Source organism: Nerophis ophidion, linkage group LG08, assembly GCF_033978795.1.
Source record: "Nerophis ophidion isolate RoL-2023_Sa linkage group LG08, RoL_Noph_v1.0, whole genome shotgun sequence".
Lineage (NCBI taxonomy): Eukaryota > Metazoa > Chordata > Actinopteri > Syngnathiformes > Syngnathidae > Nerophis > Nerophis ophidion.
In genome coordinates, this window is record NC_084618.1 from 68,454,983 (window position 1) to 68,474,902 (window position 19,920).

The window sequence follows — 19,920 nt, forward strand, 5'->3', positions numbered from 1 at the left end:
TATTCGGCCGAATATATTCGGTTACCGATTAATCGGTGCATCCCTAATCAATACATAATTACAACATGAAATAATTATTAAAACAGGAAATAATTAAATAAATAAAGAGCTAAATATCATTGAACAGTAAAAGAGTAATCATTAAGTCCCATTTAACCCTCCCTACTAGTACACACAATAAGCAGCTGTACAATATCAGGATTGTGTAATAGAATCAAACAATTATTATTATTATGAATATGTATGTAGAGTGTCCACCCTGAGATGGTAGGTTGTGAGTTCAAACCCCGGCCGAGTCATACCAAAGACTAAAAATGGGACTCATTACCTCCCTGCTTGGCACTTAGCATCAAGGCTTGGAATTGGGCATTAAATCACCAAAAATGATTCCTAGGGGCAGTAATCACTGCTGCTCACTGCTCCCCTCAAGGCTGATGGGTCAAATGTAGAGAATAATATCACCACACCTAGTCTGTGTGTGACTATCATTGCTACTTTTACTTGAACTATTACTCACATATAAACATTTGTATATTTTCTGCAGACATTCAACCATAAACAAGTAAATACCAAATAATTAGCCTAATAATAATGACAATGATCATTTCAACACCACATGGTTGTCCATTCATCCATCATCCATTTTCTACCGCTTGTCTCTTTTGGGGTTGCTGGAGTCTATCTCAGCTGCATTCGGGCGGAAGGCAGGGTACACCCTGGACAAGGCGCCAGCACATCGCAGGGCCAACACAGACAGACAAACAACATTCACACACTAGGGACCATTTAGTGTTGCCAATCAACCTATCCCCAGGTGCATGTCTTTGGAGGTGGGAGGGGCCTATCCCCAAGTGCATATCTTTGGAGGTGGGAGGGGCTTATTCCCAGGTGCATGTGTTTGGAGGTGGGAGGGGCCTATCCCCAGGTGCATGTCTTTGGAGGTGGGAGGGGCCTACCCCCAGGTGCATGTTGTTGGAGGTGGGAGGGGCCTACCCCAAGGTGCATGTCTTTGGAGGTGGGAGGGGCCTACCCCCAGGTGCATGTCTTTGGAGGTGGGAGGAAGCCGGAGTAAAAGCCACGCAGTCACGGGGAGAACATGCAAAGTCCACACAGAAAGATCCTGAGCTAGGGATTTAACCCACGACTGCTTAGGACCTTCGTATCGTGAGGCAGATGCACTAACCCCTCTTCCACCGTGCTGCCCACCTCATTATTATGAGAAACCGAAATTATAATGAATATTTTTAATATTTGAGGAGTACATGTTTCCCACCGGACCTGCCTGGCCTGCACACCCTCGTGTGTGACCGAATGACAAGCGTGGTCGCTTTTGATATCACTCCGCCACTTACCTACTTTCTGTGATACACATTTACATTAACACACTTACATATATTATAAATAACTATTATATAAGTATATATTTATACAATTAACTTGCGTGAAATTCTCAATAAAAACGCATGGATACATTTGTTGGTCTGTGGACGCCATCAATGTTCAATTTATTTTCCCCGCGGGGAAATTAGTCTTGGACAAAGTGCATCATTGCTTTCTTAACAGAAGAAAAACACAAGCAGACAACTAACATTTAAACATTTAAACATCAGAACATGGATCTTAGATACATTAGTTGGTCCGTGGACACCATGGGTGACGGAGCTCGCTTAATAGGTCTTCCAAATAAGCTGTCTTGGAGTTTATCTGAGGAGGTAAAAGAACTCACCTTTTGTCAGCCAAGTCGAGTGTTTTGAGATGATGAGTGCTGCTTTTGAGAGCATGAGTGCTGCTTCTGCAGCTGCTGACTTCCGCTCGGTGCGCGCCTACTAAGTCATTTCCTGTTGAAGAAAAGTTATTTCCGGGGTAAACAAACACACTTCCGCCTTCTTCGGACGACAGCCCACTTGTGCTGTCCTCTAGCGGCCGAATGGGTGCACTGCTGCTGTCAAATAAGTCATAGTACACAAATTGTGTTTATTTTCTTGCAAGGCAGCGCAGTTCTTGCACAATAATATTATTTGCTTTAAAGAGAGAAGCCAAGCACTGTTCAACTTTTTTATTTTCAGGATCTACAGCAGAGATAACAAGTGACAATTCAGCAGATGTTTTCCAAACAATCCATCAATCCATCCATCCATTTACTACCACTTATTCCCTTTCGGGGTCGCGGGGGGCGCTGGCGCCTATCTCAGCTACAATCGGGCGGAAGGCGGGGTACACCCTGGACAAGACGCCACCTCATCACAGGGCCAACACAGATAGACAGACAACATTCACACTCACATTCACACACTAGGGACCATTTAGTGTTGCCAATCAACCTATCCCCAGGTGCATGTCTTTGGAGGTGGGAGGAAGCCGGAGTACCCGGAAGGAACCCACGCATTCACGGGGAGAACATGCAAACTCCACACAGAAAGATCCCGAGCCTGGATTTGAACCCAGGACTGCAGGACCTTCGTATTGTGAGGCAGACGCACTAACCCCTCTGCCACCGTGGAAAAAAAAAAAAAAAAAAAAAAAAAAAAAAAAAAAAAATATATATATATATATATATATATATATATATATATATATATATATATATATATATATATATATATATATATATATTCTTTTTTGAAAAGTCAGTAACTTTTGTCATTGTTGTTAACATTTTGATTAGTTATTGCTTTATTTCCATCAAGGTAAAATAGGTTGTATTTCACGTGTTTGCTCTTTTATTACACATTTTTATGTTCTTGTTTGGTAATAGTATTTTTTTTAAATGTGTCGCGGGGCTGTTAAAAAAATTTGCAGCGTCCCACACTTTGGACACCACTGCTTGTGTATGATTGTTAACATCAGGCGTCCCCAAACTTTTTGACCCGGGTGCCGCATTGGGTTAAAATAATTTGGCCGGGGGCCGGGCTTTTATATATGTATATATATATTTATATATATATATTTATATATATATATATTTATATATATATATATATATATATATATATATATATATATATATATATATATATATATATATATATATATATATGTACATATATATATACAAACCCCGTTTCCATATGAGTTGGGAAATGGTGTTAGATGTAAATATAAACGGAATACAATGATTTGCAAATCCTTTTCAAGCCATATTCAGTTGAATGCACTAAAAAGTCAAGATTATTTGATGTTCAAACTCATAAACTTTTTTTTTTTTTGCAAATAATAATTAACTTAGAATTTCATGGATGCAACACGTGCCAAAGTAGTTGGGAAAGGGCATGTTCACCACTGTGTTACATCACCTTTTCTTTTAACAACACTCAATAAACGTTTGGGAACTGAGGAAAATAATTGTTGAAGCTTTGAAAGTGGAATTATTTCCCATTCTTGTTTTATGTAGAGCTTCAGTCCTTCAACAGTCCCACTGTCGTATTTTACGCTTCATAATGCACCACACATTTTCGATGGGAGACAGGTCTGGACTGCAGGCGGGCCAGGAAAGTACCCACACTCTTTTACTACGAAGCCACGCTGTTGTAACACGTGGCTTGGATGACAACATATGTTGCTCCAAAACCTGTATGGACCATTCAGCATTAATGGTGCCTTCACAGATGTGTGAGTTACCCATGTCTCGGTCGCTAATACTCCCCCATACCATCACACATGCTGGCTTCTGAACTTTGCGCCTATAACAATCCGGATGGTTATTTTCCTCTTTGTTCTGGAGGACACCACGTCCACAGTTTCCAAATATAATTTGAAATGTGGACTCGTCAGACCACAGAACACTTTTCCACTTTGCATCAGTCCATCTTAGATGAGCTCGGGCCCAAAGAAGCCAGCGGCATTCCTGTGTGTTGTTGATATAAATGGGTTTGGCTTTGCATAGTAGAGTTTTAACAGATGTAGCGACCAACTGTAGTTACTGACAGTGGTTTTATGAAGTGTTCCTGAGCCCATGTGGTGATATCCTTTACACACTGATGTCTGTTTTGAATGCAGTACCGCCTGTGGGATCAACGATCCGTAATATCATCACTTACGTGCAGTGATTTCTCCAGATTCTCTGAACCTTTTGATGATTTTACGGACCATAGATGGTAAAATCCCTAAATTCCTTGCAATAGCTCGTCGAGAAATGTTGTTCTAAAACTGTTTGACAATTTGCTTACAAAGTGGTGACCCTCACCCCATCCTTGTTTGTGAATTACTTAGCATTTCATGGAAGCTGCTTTTATAGCCAATCATGGCACCCACCTGTTCCCAATTAGCCTGCACACCTGTGGGATGTTCCAAATAAGTGTTTGATGAGCATTTCTCAACTTTATCAGTATTTATTGCCACCTTTCCCAACTTCTTTGTCACGTGTTGCTGGCATCAAATTCTAAAGTTAATGATTATTTGCACAAAAAACAAAAAAGTTTATCAGTTTGAACATGAAATATGTTGTCTTTGTAGCATATTCAACTGAATATGGCTTGAAAATGATTTGCAAATCATTGTATTCCGTTTATATTTACATCTAACACCATTTCCCAACTCATATGGAAATGTATGATATCATAAAATGCATTTGCCTGAGCGGCTATCGGAGACTCTAAGAGTAACAAGCAGCAAGCCGTAGAAAGTGGATTAGAAAGGACAGATTTAAAAAAAATAAAAATAAAAAAATGTACTTGGACTTCCCGCGGGCCAGAACTTGAATGCTGGCGGGCTGGATCCGGCCCGCGGACCCTAGTTTGGTTAACACTGTTATCAAGACACGTTTGTTGTCTTATTTGCTTGGGAATAGAACCGGAAGTGCTTGAATGCTTATTATTGTTATTTTTGTTAGTGTCCTGGCAAATGATACATTCAGGTAATGTAAAAAGAAAAAAGAAAAGAAAAAAGAAAAGTGTCATTTTGGATTAAAAATAAGCAAATCATTTTGTGGGAGAGAACTTAAGGGATGACATTAGGGTTCTAATTGGAAGATGGAGGAGCCCACGGTGTCTCTCATTGGTTGAAGCGTCGTGGCGGGGGTTGGGGGGAGTGGGGGTCGAATTAGCATAAAGTGGGCAAAGTGTGGAAGGCATGCAGTCAGGTCGCCGGTGCTGATGTCACATCTGCGTGGAAAGAGAGGAGGAGGAGGAGGAGGGTGGCCAGGAGCAAAACCCGCGCGTTAATGTGCTCCAATGGCCAGGAAGGCAGCGCCCACGCGGTCAGAGCCGCGCGCCAAAGTGCCACAGGTGGAGAAGGCGGCGAGGATGGAAGTCAACCGGCGCTCAAGCCGCGAAAAGCCCGCGTAAAAAGACCAGATGGCTGCGATCTTCGCTTTTACGCACGGGCGCGGGGAGGACCGCGGCGTCCAGGTATGACGCGAGAGCGGCACTGAGAGGAGAAGAAGCACATTTTTGTATTTTTTTTAAGGGTGGGGGGTATACAAACAAAAACAAAAAAAAAGACGCACAATGAATCCTGAGGGCGGACCGTCCGGGTTGGCCCTCAAACTGTCCGAGATGGGCGCGCGCACCAAGCAGCTGAGCACCGCCATGCGCGACCCGCACCAGCAGCGGCGCATCATCCTGGTCATCGTGTGCGTGGCGCTGCTCCTGGACAACATGCTCTACATGGTCATCGTGCCCATCATCCCGGACTACCTGGCCGACCTGGAGAGCGAGCAGGCGGAGCACGTCCACCTCGTCCTGCACCCTAACGGCACCGGCAACGGCACCGGCCAGCAGGACGCGGCGCGCAACCGCAACAACCTGGACATCCAGATCGGGGTTCTGTTCGCCTCCAAGGCCATCCTGCAGCTGCTGGTCAACCCGCTCAGCGGCACCTTCATCGACCGCGTGGGCTACGACATCCCGCTCTTGATCGGCCTGACGGTCATGTTCCTGTCCACGTGCATCTTCGCCTTCGGGGAGAACTACGCCACGCTGTTCGCCGCGCGCAGCCTGCAGGGGCTGGGCTCGGCCTTCGCGGACACCTCCGGCATCGCGATGATCGCCGACAAGTACACGGAGGAGGCGGAGCGCAGCCGGGCGCTGGGCATCGCGCTGGCCTTCATCTCCTTCGGGAGCCTGGTGGCGCCTCCTTTCGGCGGCGTGCTGTACGAGTTCGTGGGCAAGCGGGTGCCCTTCCTGGTGCTGGCCCTCATCTGCCTGCTGGACGGCGTCTTCTTCCTGGCCCTCATCCGGCCCTTCTCCAACAGGACTCGAGAGAACATGCCGGTGGGCACCCCCATCTACCGGCTCATGATCGACCCCTACATCGCGGTGGTGGCGGGCGCGCTGACGGTGTGCAACATCCCGCTGGCCTTCCTGGAGCCCACCATCTCCAACTGGATGGAGACCACCATGCACTCCACGCAGTGGCAGATGGGCCTCACCTGGCTGCCGGCCTTCTTCCCGCACGTCCTCGGCGTCTACATCACCGTCAAGCTGGCCGCGCGTCACCCCAACCTGCAGTGGTTCTACGGCGCCCTGGGCATGGTCATCATCGGGGCCAGCTCCTGCACGGTGCCGGCCTGCAAGACCTTCGAGGAGCTCATCGCCCCGCTCTGCGGCATCTGCTTCGGCATCGCGCTGGTGGACACGGCGCTGCTGCCCACGCTGGCCTTCCTGGTGGACGTGCGCCACGTCTCCGTCTACGGCAGCGTGTACGCCATCGCGGACATCTCCTACTCGGTGGCGTACGCCATGGGCCCCGTGGTGGCCGGCCAGATCGTGCACAATTCGGGCTTCGTGCAGCTCAACCTGGGCATGGGGCTGGTCAACGTGCTCTACGCGCCCGCGCTGCTGCTGCTGCGCAACGTCTGCCAGATGCGGCCGTCCCACTCGGAGCGGGACACGCTGCTGGAGGAGGCTCCGCAGGGGCTCTACGACGCCATCCGCCTGGAGGAGCGGCGCGCCGAGAAGAAGAAGAAGAAGACGACGGGATACCGCGCGGCGGGGAACTGCCTGCCCGTGGACGAGAACGGCTTCGACGCGTACAGGGCGCAGCAGCAGCGGTCGCCCTCCGAGGAGTCGTCCGGCCCGGAGTTCACCTGAGGCGGGCGCGCCTCGCCGAAAGACGCCGGGCCCCATCATCCCGACTAATGCAGTGTTTTTCAACCGATTTTTTTTTGTCATTGAAAAATAATCCAGAACCATAAAAAAAATAAAATAAACTAAGTAACCCAGGGGTGTCCAAAGTGCGGCCCGCCACACATTCTGCAAAAATTGCAAAATTGATAGTATTGCAAAAATATATATATATATATGTTTGTTTTTTTTAAAGCGAAGTGAAGTGAATTATATTTATATAGCGCTTTTCTCTAGTGCAGGGATGTCAAACTCAAATAGAGAGTGGGCCAAAATTTAAAACTGAACAAAGCCGCGGGCCCAGGTTGAACAAATTAACCTTTTAATAGGGACCCAAACAAGTTTTGCATTGAATATTAAACAAGTGAAGTGATTTATATTTATATAGCGCTTTTCTCCAGTGCAGGGATGTCAAACTCAAATAGAGAGTGGGCCAAAACGTAAAACTGAACAAAGCCGGGGACCCAAGTTGAACAAATTAACCTTTTAATAGGGACCCAAACAAGTTTTGCATTGAATATTAAACAAGTGAAGTGAATTATATTTATATAGCGCTTTTCTCAAGTGACTCAAAGCGCTTTACATAGTGAAACCCAATATCTAAGTTACATTTAAACCAGTGTGGGTGGCACTGGGAGCAGGTGGGTAAAGTGTCTTGCCCAAGGACACAACGGCAGTGACTAGGATGGTGGAAGCGGGAATCGAACCTGCAACCCTCAAGTTGCTGACACGGCCACTCTACCAACCGAGCTACATAAGCAAGGCATATGTAGCTTTACATACAAAATCGAGTATCAAATAAAATGTAAATAAAAATTGGGGAAGCGGGGTTTGGTGGTAGCGGGGGTGTATATTGTGGCGTCCAGGAAGTTAGTGCTGCAAGGGGTTCTGGGTATTTCTTCTGTTGAGTTTATGTTGTGCTACAGTGCGGATGTTCTCCCGAAATGTGTTTGTCATTCTTGTTTGGTGTGGCGCATATTTGTAAAAGTGTTAAAGTTATTTATACGGCCACCCTCAGTGTGACCCTCATGGCTGTTGATCAAGTATGCCTTGCATTCACTTGTGTGTGTTAAAGCAGCATATATATGGGACCGGACCGGCACGAAAAAGCGGATGTGACGACAGGCTGTAGAGGACGCTAAAAGGCACGCCCCCGATATTGTTGTCCGGGTGGAAATTGGGAGAAATTCGGAAGAATGGTTGCCCAGGAAGATTTTTGGGAGGGGCACTGAACTTTGGGAGTCTCCCGGGAAAATCGTGAGGGTTGGCAAGTATGAGTATCAGCGGTGAATGCAGCTGGCCTGGCGGGCCAGCTCTAATCTTAATGTGATATTACCTCAAGGGCCAAATGAAACTACACGGCGGGCCAGAGTTTGACACCCATGCTCTAGTGACTCTTGGCGCTTTACATAGGGAAACCCAATATCTAAGTTCCATTTTTAAACCAGTGTGGGTGGCACTGGGGGAAAGGTGTCTTGCCCAAGGACACAACAGCAGTGACTAGGATGGCAGAAGCGGGGATTGAACCTGCAACCCTCGAGCTATACTGCCCCAAAAGTGGAATGAGGTGAAATCTAATGAGAAAAAGTTGACGCGTTTTTTTTTTGTGCTCCTTTTGTGTTTATTTTCTTTTTTTTTTTTTCATTGCTCGAAAAAAAAAAAAAAGGACAAAATAATCTATGTTATAATTACTTAAAAATTATCTCTTTTAAAACTGTTTGATGTGGAAAAAAATATTGCATATGTTGTGTGGTCAACGTTTTGACAAAAGAGCATAAAACGAACACAATAACAGTTCGAACTTAAAATCGACGGATACGTCGGATCTTGATCTTGAAATTTAAGTGTTAAAAGTAAAAAAAAAAAAAAAAACAATAATAAAAATGTATCACTTTGTGAGTGGGGAACCTTTCGGATCTCAAATATATTTAGTAGGATTTTATTTAACTTTTCACTGTGATGACTTAAAAATATTATATAATTAAAATCAATGGTGTCCTGCATTATTGATCTTTGAGGGATTTAATTGTTAAATAAAGGAACTCTCCTGAAGGAATCAATAAAGTACTATCTATCTATCTAAATACTGCAGTTTTACTATAAAAAACAAAGTTGTCTTTGACAGAAAAGGCATAAAACCTTATTTGTTTTTGACATAGAGATTTACTGTAAGCATTAAATAAATAATAATAATAATAGTAATGTCACTTATTTTTAACCCTCTATGCTCCCCAGGAGTCCTAAGGATTAAAAAAAAAAAAAAAAAATCCATATATTTTGTCATGTTTTGAAAATGAAAAATATCACAATGGCCCGCTGTGGAAAAAGTTTGGACACCCCTGAAGTAACCGATATTGACGATAAAAAGTAATTAATTGGATTTGCAATTTAACTCATATCCAACCGTGCATGACTGATGAACATTATAACATATTTTATTCCGAAAATATAAATAACGACAAATAAAGATAGAATACAATTAACCGCAACATGCAAGTGTAAAAAAAAAAAAATTGTTAGAATGTGCTTGTTTTATTTTCAAACAAAGAAAACAATTTGAAGTTGTCTTTATTTTTAAGTTATCGTGCCGTGATTTTACCATTTCGGAGTAGATTTTTCTCCATCTAAAATGAGTTTGCCACCCCTGATCTACATCATTAATAGGATTTGCCTGGGTGGCTGGACAGGACGTGTTTATTATTAATAATAATAATAATAATAATAATAAACGTTATCGTTGTTGTCGACGTGCGTTTTGTTTTGATTGGTTATTGCCTTTTTAACATCAGGGGACAAATAGGATAACCAAGACGAAAATGATTATAACTATTGAAATTATCGCTGGTTTGCGCCATACCAGAGGCGGTATAGCTCAGTTGGTAAAGTGGCCGTGCCAGCAACTTTAGGGTTCCACGTTCGATCCCCGCTTCTGCCACCCGAGTCCTTAGGCAAGACACTTGACCCACCTGCTCCCAGTGCCACCCACACTACTTTAAAACTGTAACTTAGACATAGCTCTTGTCTACTGTCACATCACGCCGTGACTTATTTGGTTTTTTTCTGGGTGTTTTCCTGTGTGTAATGTTTTAGTTCTTGTCTTGCGCTCCTATTTTGTTGGTATTTTTCCGTTGCAGTTTCATGTCTGTTTTCGCAATCAAGACCATCCGAGCTGCGCGGACGCTACCCCTTCTTTGCACGGAAATTGTTGATTGTCGTGTCATGTTCGGATTCCACTTTGTGGACGCCGTCTGCTGCTCCGCACGCCGTAAGTCTTTGCTGTCGTCCAGCGTTTTGTGTTTTGTTTACTTTGCGGCCAGTTCCGTTTTGCTTTACATAGCTATCCCAAAGCTTCAATGCCTGATCTTGGCAGCGCTCGCCTTTTGTTTATTTTGACATTTTTTTACCTGCACTCTGCCTTCCGCTGTCGGCTGCATATTGTGATTATGACAAAAAAAAAAAATTGTAGTCTCACACGACCTGTTCCCGACATCTAAACTCAGCAACACTCAGCAACAGCACATCAATTGCGGATTATATTAACTGGCGTCCCGGCACTCTAGTGGTTGAAAAACACTGAATTAATGTGCAATACCCCGATCAATAAAATCACGCCCCCCCCCGCCCTTTTCTTCTCTTGGTTGTGATCGTGTCCACGTCATGTTCGTCACAGTGTCTAGAAAAGATTGTCACGTATTAATGTGGGACCAACTATAAAGAGCACACACAAAAAAAAGAAGCCTATATCTCTACATATATTTTTTAAAGAAGTACTTTTTTTTTTTGTTTTTTTTTTTAAGAGACCACGTTTGAGTATTTGTTGGGAGAAATGACATTTTTAACAAAAAGGCCTGGTCGGTATTATATTTTTATTGTTGTTGTTTGGAATTAAATGTACCGTCATGTTTGTACATATGTGACATAGCACAACGATGCACAATGTAAAGACTTCATTAATCAAGCGTGGACCACTGGAAAGTGCATGTGTGTGTGTGTGTGTGTGTGTGTGTGCGTGTGTGTGTGTGTGTGTGTGTGTGTGTGCGTGCGTGCGTGTGTGTGTGTGTGTGTGTGTGTGTGTGTGCGCGTGTGAGATTATGATAAATAAATATGTGTTCATTTATTTACTGTGGGTTTAATAAATCTGTTGGAATCTGCCAGACGCCTGTGGTTTGGGTTATTTCTTATACTATTGTGCATTTATCATCAAAATATGAGAAGAAGAAAGAAAGAAGGAAAGAAAGAAAAAAAATATGCTTGCGTGAAGTGTCAGGTGAGAGCAGTTCTCAATTTTTTTTCATGCTAATTTTGAAGTAAATATATATAGCTTTTTTATAGTTACTAACACTAAATGTGCTGTTGCCTCTCACGCCCCCCCCGCCACCCCCTCCCTTTTTCTGACCCCTGACCCACTAATTAACACACTATCAAAGGGTTGCTGTTTGGAATTTGCTCAGTTAAAATTTCCAGGGGAGATTTTTTTTTTTTACGCCCCCCCTGAAGCAAATATATATATATATTTTTTTATCTGTATTTGCCAATATAGTTCAAGATAGTTGAAGTAAATACATATATTTCTTTATAGTTACTAACACTAAAGATGCTGTTGCCTCTCACGCACCCCCCCCCCCCTCCCTTTTTCCAACCCCTGACCCACTATTTAATTAACACACTATCAAAGGGGTTGTTAGGAATTTGCTCAAAGTTAAAATTTCCAGGGGACATAATTTTTTTCACGCCCCCCCCCTGAAGTAACTATATATTTTTTTATCTGTATTTGCAAATATAGTTCAAGATTGTTGAAGTAAATACATATATTTCTTTATAGATGCTGTTGCCTCTCACGCCCCCCCCTTTCTCCGACCCCAGACCCGAAAGGGACCCGGCCCACTATTTAATTAACACACTATCAAAGGGGTTGTTTGGAATTTGCTCAAAGTTAAAATTTCCAGGGGACATAATTTTTATCACGCCCCCCCCTGAAGTAAATATATATATTTTTTATCTGTATTTGCCAATATAGTTCAAGATAGTTGAAGTAAATACATATATTTCTTTATAGTTACTAACACTAAAGATGCTGTTGCCTCTCACGCCCCCCCCCCCCCCCCCCCCTATCTCCGACCCGGCCCACTATTTAATTAACACACTATCAAAGGGGTTGTTTAGAATTTGCTCAAAGTTAAAATTTCCAGGGGACATAATTTTTTTCACGCCCCCCCTGAAGTAACTATATATATTTTTTGTATCTGTATTTGCCAATATAGTTCAAGATAGTTGAAGTAAATACATACATTTCTTTATAGATGCTGTTGCCTCTCACGCCCCCCCCTTTCTCCGACCCCAGACCCCCATCTTTATAAGTCAAAACAGTACTAAAACTATTACGCTTTTGGCTCTCATGCCCCCCACCCCCCAATTTAAGAAACACTCTATTAAAGGGGCTTTTTACAACCTGCGTATCGTAAATTTTTTCTCAAAGATACATTTTCTAAAGTACGTATATATTTTTTATCTTGAATGTGTCAAGATAGTTCTTTACTAACACTAAATATGCTTTTACGCTGTTGCCTCTCAAGCCCCCCTTCCCACCACACCTCACTGCGCCTCCCACCCCCTATTTAACAAAAAATGCCCACCCCCAAAGTAAATATATATTTTTTTGGTATCTGTATTTGTCAAGATAGTTCTTTACTAACGCTAAATATGTGATTAGCTGTTGCCTCTCACACCCCCTTTTCCTGGCGCTTCATGGCACCCACCGCCCTCCAATTGCCTCAGGGACATCATTTTTTTCACCCACCCGAAGTAAATCTTTATTAGTTATATATGTAAAGATAGATCTTTACCAAAATTAAAGATATTATCACGCTGTCGCCTCTCACACCCCGCTTTCCCCGGTAACCCCCCCTGTGCGTTTTTGCTCACAGTTAAATTTTTCTTGGGGTCTAAGTTATTTCACAGGCCCCCATGAAGTAAATCTCTTTTTTTTTAAAAATCTTTTTAAGTCAAAACAGTACTAAAACTATTACGCTTTTGGCTCTCACGCCCCCCCCCCATTTAAGAAACACTCTATTAAAGGGGCTTTTTACAACCTGCGGATCGTAAATTTTTTCTCAAAGATACATTTTCTAAAGTATGTATATATTTTTTATCTTGAATGTGTCAAGATAGTTCTTTACTAACACTAAACATGCTTTTACGCTGTTGCCTCTCACGCCCCCCTTTCCACAGCCCCCCCAAGGCAATTTGTTCATAATTAAATTTTTCCCGGCGACATTATTTTTTTCACCCCTTCGTAAATGAATATTTATTTACCTGTGTGTCAGAATTAAAGTTATTACTCTATTGCCTCTCACGCCCCCCGCCCCCCCCCCTAAGTGAAGTGGTTTTTTTTTTGTGTGTGTATTTTATCGTCCCATATTAAAAAAAAAAGCCTGCAATGATGAGCAAAAGTGCAGGTGAATTGTTGGATGCTGGGATGCAGGGGAGGGGGAGGGGTTGGGGGGGTCAGATAATAAGATGCGCAAACAGATTTTGATGGGAGGAGTCTGGTGCCTGCGGGGTGGAGTACTGATGATGTTGATGGGTGGTGTTGTGCGGGTGGGTTGAGGAGGGGTGGGGTAGGTAGACTCACCCAACACCTTCCTCCCTTCAGCATCTTCCTCCACGCCGCCTTTTCCCGTGGAGCGTCACTAGCCAGCCCGAGACGCGGCGGGCGGGACACGTCGCCGCCGCTCCTCCTCGCTGTCCCTAACAGGGGACATCTTCCAAGCAGGTAAGAAGGAGACTTTTTTTTTTAACGGCGTTGATGCATGCAAAGTCTTATTTTAGCCTCGTGTTGGTCACTTCAAAGGAAGTGAATTTGAAGAGTAGTTTTGCAGAAAATTCCCCATGTCTTTTTTTTTTGCACGCTCCCTGCAGGCTGTAGGCTGTTTGCCTCCGTCAGTGATGCCGCTTCTGGAAAGAAACACCACCGGCGACCCAAAAGTATGTCTCTTCCTTACTTTTTCTTATTTTTTTATCTTTATTACTTAAATCATTTACAAAAACAAACAGTTTTTAATGTCTAAAATGCTTTGTGATGCTGTACTGTTAGAAGCAGCAACTTCAGCACGCGGGACAGCTCCTGCAGTACCGCCGACCCACCGCTATGGGCGCTAAAAGCACTGCACAGCAATTGGCCAAAACATTAGGTACAAGGAGAAAAGGACGTCTCCCTTTGCTTTTATTATTTGTTATTATTTATTATTATTTGTTATACATATTGCTAAGACATGGCTCTAAAAAGTATAAAAATGTTAACGTCACCGACTCATGGATAATAAACTCACAAATAAATTTATCAAACAAGACACCGCGCTGTTTTTAGGGAGTTATTGCAAAAGCACAAGTCAAAGATCCTCTATAAGAAGAGTGCAATCAGATGTTTTCAGGAATCCGCTTCACATAAGTTAGTCAAAGATCTTCTTTGCAGATTTTAAGAACCTCTTACTAAAACACAAGTCCAAGATGATCTAGATGACGCAAGTGCTCTTTTTAGACAACTACTGCAAAAACGTAAGTCAAAGATCCTCTATAAGAAAAGTGCAATTGGATGTTTTCAGGAATCTGCTTCACATACATTAGTCAAAGATCCTCTTTATGACAGGAGTGACGTGCTGATTTTAAGAACTTCTAACTAAAACACGAGTCCAAGGTTATGGACATGGCGCAAGTGCTCTTTTTGAAGAAGTACTGCAAAAACGCAAGTCAAAGATCCTCTATAAGAGGAGTGCAATCTGATATTTTCAGGAATCTGCTTCACATACGTTAGTCAAAGATCCTCTTTATGACAGGAGTGCTGTGCTGGTTTTAAGAACCTCTTACTAAAACACAAGTCCAAGATTATCTAGATGACGCAAGTGCTCTTTTTAGACAACTACTGCAAAAACGTAAGTCAAAGATCCTCTATAAGAGGAGTGCAATAGGATGTTTTCAGGAATCTGCTTCACATAAGTTAGTCAAAGATCCTCTTTATGACAGGAGTGCTGTGCTGGTTTTAAGAACTTCTAACTAAAACACGAGTCCAAGATTGTGGACATGACGCAAGTGCTCTTTTTGAAGAACTACTGCAAAAACGCAAGTCAAAGATCCTCTATAAGAGGAGTGCAATCTGATATTTTCAGGAATCTGCTTCACATTCGCTAGTCAAAGATCCTCTTTATGACAGGAGTGCTGTGCTGATTTTAAGAACCTCTTACTAAAACACAAGTCCAAGATGATCTAGATGACGCAAGTGCTCTTTTTAGACAACTACTGCAAAAACGTAAGTCAAAGATCCTCTATAAGAGGAGTGCAATGGGATGTTTTCAGGAATCTGCTTCACATACATTAGTCAAAGATCCTCTTTATGGCAGGAGTGATATGCTGATTTTAAGAACCTCTTACTAAAACACGAGTCCAAGATTATCTGTGTGACGCAAGTGCTCTTTTTAGAGAATTACTGCAAAAACGCAAGTCAAAGATCCTCTACAAGAGGAGTGCAATCGGGTGTTTTCAGTTTTCAGGAATCTGCTTCACATACGTTAGTCAAAGATCCTCTTTATGACAGGAGTGATGTGCTGATTTTCAGAACCTCTTACTAAAACACAAGTCCAAGGTTATGGACATGGCGCAAGTGCTCTTTTTGAAGAAGTACTGCAAAAACGCAAGTCAAAGATCCTCTATAAGAGTGCAATCGGATGTTTTCAGGAATCTGCTTCACATAAGTTAGTCAAAGATCCTCTTCATGACAGGAGTGCTGTGCTGGTTTTAAGAACTTCTAACTAAAACACGAGTCCAAGATTATGGACATGACGCAAGTGCTCTTTTTGAAAAACTACTGCAAAAACGCAAGTCAAAGATCCTCTATAAGAGGAGTGCAATCTGATATTTTCAGGAATCTGCTTCACATTCGCTAGTCAAAGATCCTCTTCATGACAGGAGTGCTGTGCTGATCTTAAGACCCTCTTACTAAAACACGAGTCCAAGATTATCGACATGACGCAAGGGCTCTTTTAAAAGAACTACTGCAAAAAACGCAAGTCAAAGATCCTCTACACAACAGAAGTGCTCTGCTGTTTTTAAGGATCTAATGTAGGTCAAAGATCATCAATATGACAGAAGTGCTCTTCTGTTTTTAAGGATCTAATGCAGTTCAAAGATTCTCTACATGACAAAGGTGCTCTGCTATTTTTAAGGACCCGAATGTAGGCCAAAGATCCTCTGCATGACAAAGGTGCTTAGCTGTTTTTAAGGATCTAACATAGATCAAAGATCCTCTATATGATTGAAGTGCTGCGCTGTTTTTATGGACCTAATGTAGGTCAAAGATCCTCTCCACGGCAGAAGTGCACTGCTCTTTTTATGGATCTAGTGTAAGTCAGTCAAAGATAATCTATATGAAAGAAGTGCTTTGCCGTTTTTAAAGACTTAATGTAGATCAAAGATCCTCTACGCCATAGAAGTGCTATGCTGTTTTTTAAGGACCTGATACAGGTCAAAGATCCTCTACATGACAAAGGTGCACTGCTGTTTTTAAATACCTAACGCAGGTCAAAGATTCTTTACGGGACATAAGTGTTTTGCTGTTATTGAAGACCTCATGTGGATCAAAGAATGGAGTGCTGTGCTGTTTTTAAGGATCTAACGTGTAGGTCAAAGATCCTCTACTTGACAGAAGTCCGCTGCTGATTTTAAGGATTTAATGTAGGTCAAACATCCTCTACTTGACACAAGTGCGCTATGGTTTTTAAGGACCTAACGTAGGTCAAATATCCTCTACTTGACACAGGTGCGCTGCTGTTTTTAAGGATTTTATGTAGGTCAAAGATCCTCTACTTGACAGAAGTCCGCTGCTGATTTTAAGGACCTAACGTAGGTCAAAGATCTTCTACTTGACAGAAGTGCGCTGCTGTTTTTAAGGATTAAATGTAGGTCAAACATCCTCTACTTGACACAAGTGCGCTATGGTTTTAAGGACCTAACGTAGGTCAAAGATCCTCTACTTGACACAGGTGCGCTGCTGTTTTTAAGGATTTTATGTTGGTCAAAGATCCTCTACTTGACAAAAGTGCACTGCTGTTTTTAAGGATCTAATGTAGGTCAAAGATCTTCTACTTGTCAGAGGTGCGCTGTTGTTTTTAAGCATTTAATGTATGTCAAAGATCCTCTGCTTAACACAAGTGTGCTACTGTTTTTAAGGATTTAATGTAGGTCAAAGATCCTCTACTTGTCAGAAGTGCGCTGCTGTTTTTAAGGATTAAATGTAGGTCAAACATCCTCTACTTGACACAAGTGTGCTACGGTTTTTAAGGACCTAACATAGGTCAAAGATCCTCTACTTGACACAAGTATGCTGCTATTTTTAAGGATTTTATGTAGGTCAAAGATCCTCTACTTGACAAAAGTGCTCTGCTTTTTTTAAGGATCTAATGTAGGTCAAAGATCTTCTACTTGACAGAGGTGCGCTGCTATTTTTAAGCATTTAATGTATGTCAAAGATCCTCTAATTGACACAAGTGCGCTGCTGTTTTTAAGGACCTAACGTAGGTCAAAGATCCTCTACTTGACACAATTGTGTTGCTGTTTTTAAGGATTTTATGTAGGTCCAAGATCCTCAACTTGAAACAAGTACGATTCTGTTTTTAAGGACCTAACGTAGGTCAAAGATCCTCTACTTGACAGAAGTGTGCTGCATTTTTTAAGGATTTAATGTCGGTCAAAGATCCTCTACTTGACACCAGTGCTTTGTTGTTTTTAAGGATTTAATGTGGGTCAAGGATCCTCTACTTGACACAATAGGAGACCGGGCTTTCTGCTCCGCCGCCTCCTCGTCTGTGGAACGCTCTCCCTGACTACCTGAGGGCACCACAGACTGTGGATGGTTTTAAAAAAATATTTTTTTAGATATATGCGTGCTATTTCTAGTTTTTATTTCTTATTTATTTGTATTAATATTATTTTTTTAATACACTGTAGCACTTTGAGGTTGTTTGCTCAATGGAAAGTGCTTTTTTACAAAGAAAATCTATTATTACCATCATTATTATTATTATTATTACAACAAGTGTGCTGCTGTTTTTTAAGGACTTAATGTAGGTCAAAATCCTCTACGTGACAGACATGCTGTGCTATTTTAAGGACCTAATGTAGGTCAAAGATCCGCTACTTGACACAAATGCGCTGCTGTTTTTAAGGATTTTATGTAGGTCCAAGATCCTCAACTTGAAACAAGTGCGATTCTGTTTTTAAGGACCTAACGTAGGTCAAAGATCCTCTACTTGACAGAAGTGTGCTGCGTTTTTTAAGGATTTAATGTAGGTCAAAGATCCTCTACTTGACACAAGCGCTTTGTTGTTTTTAAGGATTAATGTGAGTCAAAGATCCTCTACTTGACACAATATTAGACCGGGCTTTCTGCTCCGCCGCCTCCTAGTCTGTGGAACGCTCTCCCTGACTACCTGAGGGCACCACAGACTGTGGATGCTTTTAAAAAAAACTTTTTTTAGATATTTGCATGCTAGTTCTGGTTTTTATTACTTATTTATTTGTAATATTATTATTTTTTGAATACACTCTAGCACTTTGAGGTTGTTTGCTCAATGGAAAGTGCTTTTTTAACAAATAACATCTATTATTATTATTATTACAAGTGCGCTGCTGTTTTTAAGAATTTAATGTAGGTCGAATATCCTCTACGTGACAGAAGTGCTTTGCTGTTTTTAAGGCCCTAATATGGTTCTTTGAGCTCTACAGTAAAAACAAAGATCCTCTATTGGCTCCATCATTCCAAAGCTCGGGTCAACCTTAACAACCGGTCGCCCACGGCAACGGTATGCAATGCACCAACATCACACGGTAAAAGAGAGTTCATTAGCATTTCCCCGCCTTAAAGAAACACGACAAGAGTATCTCGGAGTCCCGGTGGGGGATTTATCGACTAATTGGCCTTGAAGCGTTAACGATGAAATATTAACCCTCAAATAATTAAAGTCGCTAAAGCCCCGCCCCTTTATCCATCTCACTAATGAACAATCACTGAAGAGGGGGTGACATTCAACAGCTGGTTTTATGTTCATTACATGCAATGAGTGATCTGTGTGTGTGTGTGTGTGTGTGTGTGTGTGTGTGTGTGTGTGTGTGTGTTAGGGGTTACCCAAGGTCCCCGTGCCCCCTCTCAAGCAAACCCTGGACACCTACCTGAGGTGTGTGCGACACCTGGTGAAGGCGGAGCAGTTCGACAAAACCAAGGCCCTGGTGGAGAAGTTTGGCGCTGCGGGCGGCGCCGGGGAGGTCCTGCAGAAGAAGCTCCTGGAGAGGAGGGAGAAGACGGAGAACTGGGTAAGACATGACTAATCGAAAGAAGATGGAAAATAAATGGTGAAGAAAAAGGAATCCTGTCGTTTTTTTTTTAATTATAATTGTTGGTCATGCGTCCATTTAAAAGCCCATTGAGATAATTGCTCATTTAGCATCGCCGCGAAGGACAGATTAACCAACGCACTTCTAAAACAACGGTACTATTTGTGTTGATTTTTTTAGCCGAACGCTTCCCCCTCAAAAAATAGTGTTTAAAGAACATTTGTTTTTAAGATTTTTTGGGCCATTTATTTTGTTTCGTATAACTTCAAAATGTTTGCCAAAAGAGCAGAGCAGTTTTGAATTGGCTTCACTGAGGTAGGAGATATCATAAGCACTTATCTTTCCTTTTTCAATATCAACATATATTTTACATTTTCATATAAACTTTGGACATTAACTGGAATATATATGTGTTCATTTGTAAGTACTATAGACATGATACAAATATTTGCAGAATATTAATATTATTAACATATTATTT

At 42.2% G+C, this 19,920-nt stretch overlaps 2 protein-coding genes and 1 long non-coding RNA gene across 4 annotated transcripts in view; 2 read left to right on the forward strand and 1 right to left on the reverse strand.

Moving 5' to 3' along the window:
* The window catches only part of tmem106a (transmembrane protein 106A), a 33,782-nt gene that overhangs the window by 8,049 nt on the left and 5,813 nt on the right, over window positions 1-19,920 (reverse strand). Inside the window, exon 2 of one of the 2 annotated variants that reach the window (XM_061909558.1) lies at window positions 1,727-1,743. The gene's annotated coding sequence lies outside the window, so the exon portion shown is untranslated. Of the gene's footprint in view, window positions 1-650; window positions 767-1,726; window positions 1,744-19,920 lie in introns of those variants that run through there. The other variant, XM_061909560.1, reaches the window with a different exon arrangement.
* LOC133558296 (probable vesicular acetylcholine transporter-B) lies at window positions 5,066-9,274 on the forward strand. Its single transcript, XM_061909557.1, has one exon. The coding sequence runs from the start codon at window positions 5,445-5,447 to the stop codon at window positions 7,026-7,028; it is 1,584 nt and encodes a 527-aa protein (XP_061765541.1). The 5' UTR covers window positions 5,066-5,444; the 3' UTR covers window positions 7,029-9,274.
* LOC133557120 (uncharacterized) lies at window positions 13,712-19,414 on the forward strand. The gene is made up of 3 exons (XR_009807702.1): window positions 13,712-13,833; window positions 13,980-14,045; window positions 19,227-19,414. It is a non-coding gene; the product is annotated as an uncharacterized LOC133557120 (long non-coding RNA).

Excerpts from the sequence above, each read along its gene's own strand:
- LOC133558296 (XM_061909557.1), top strand. The coding sequence starts at position 5,445 with ATGAATCCTGAGGGCGGACCGTCCGGGTTGGCCCTCAAACTGTCCGAG.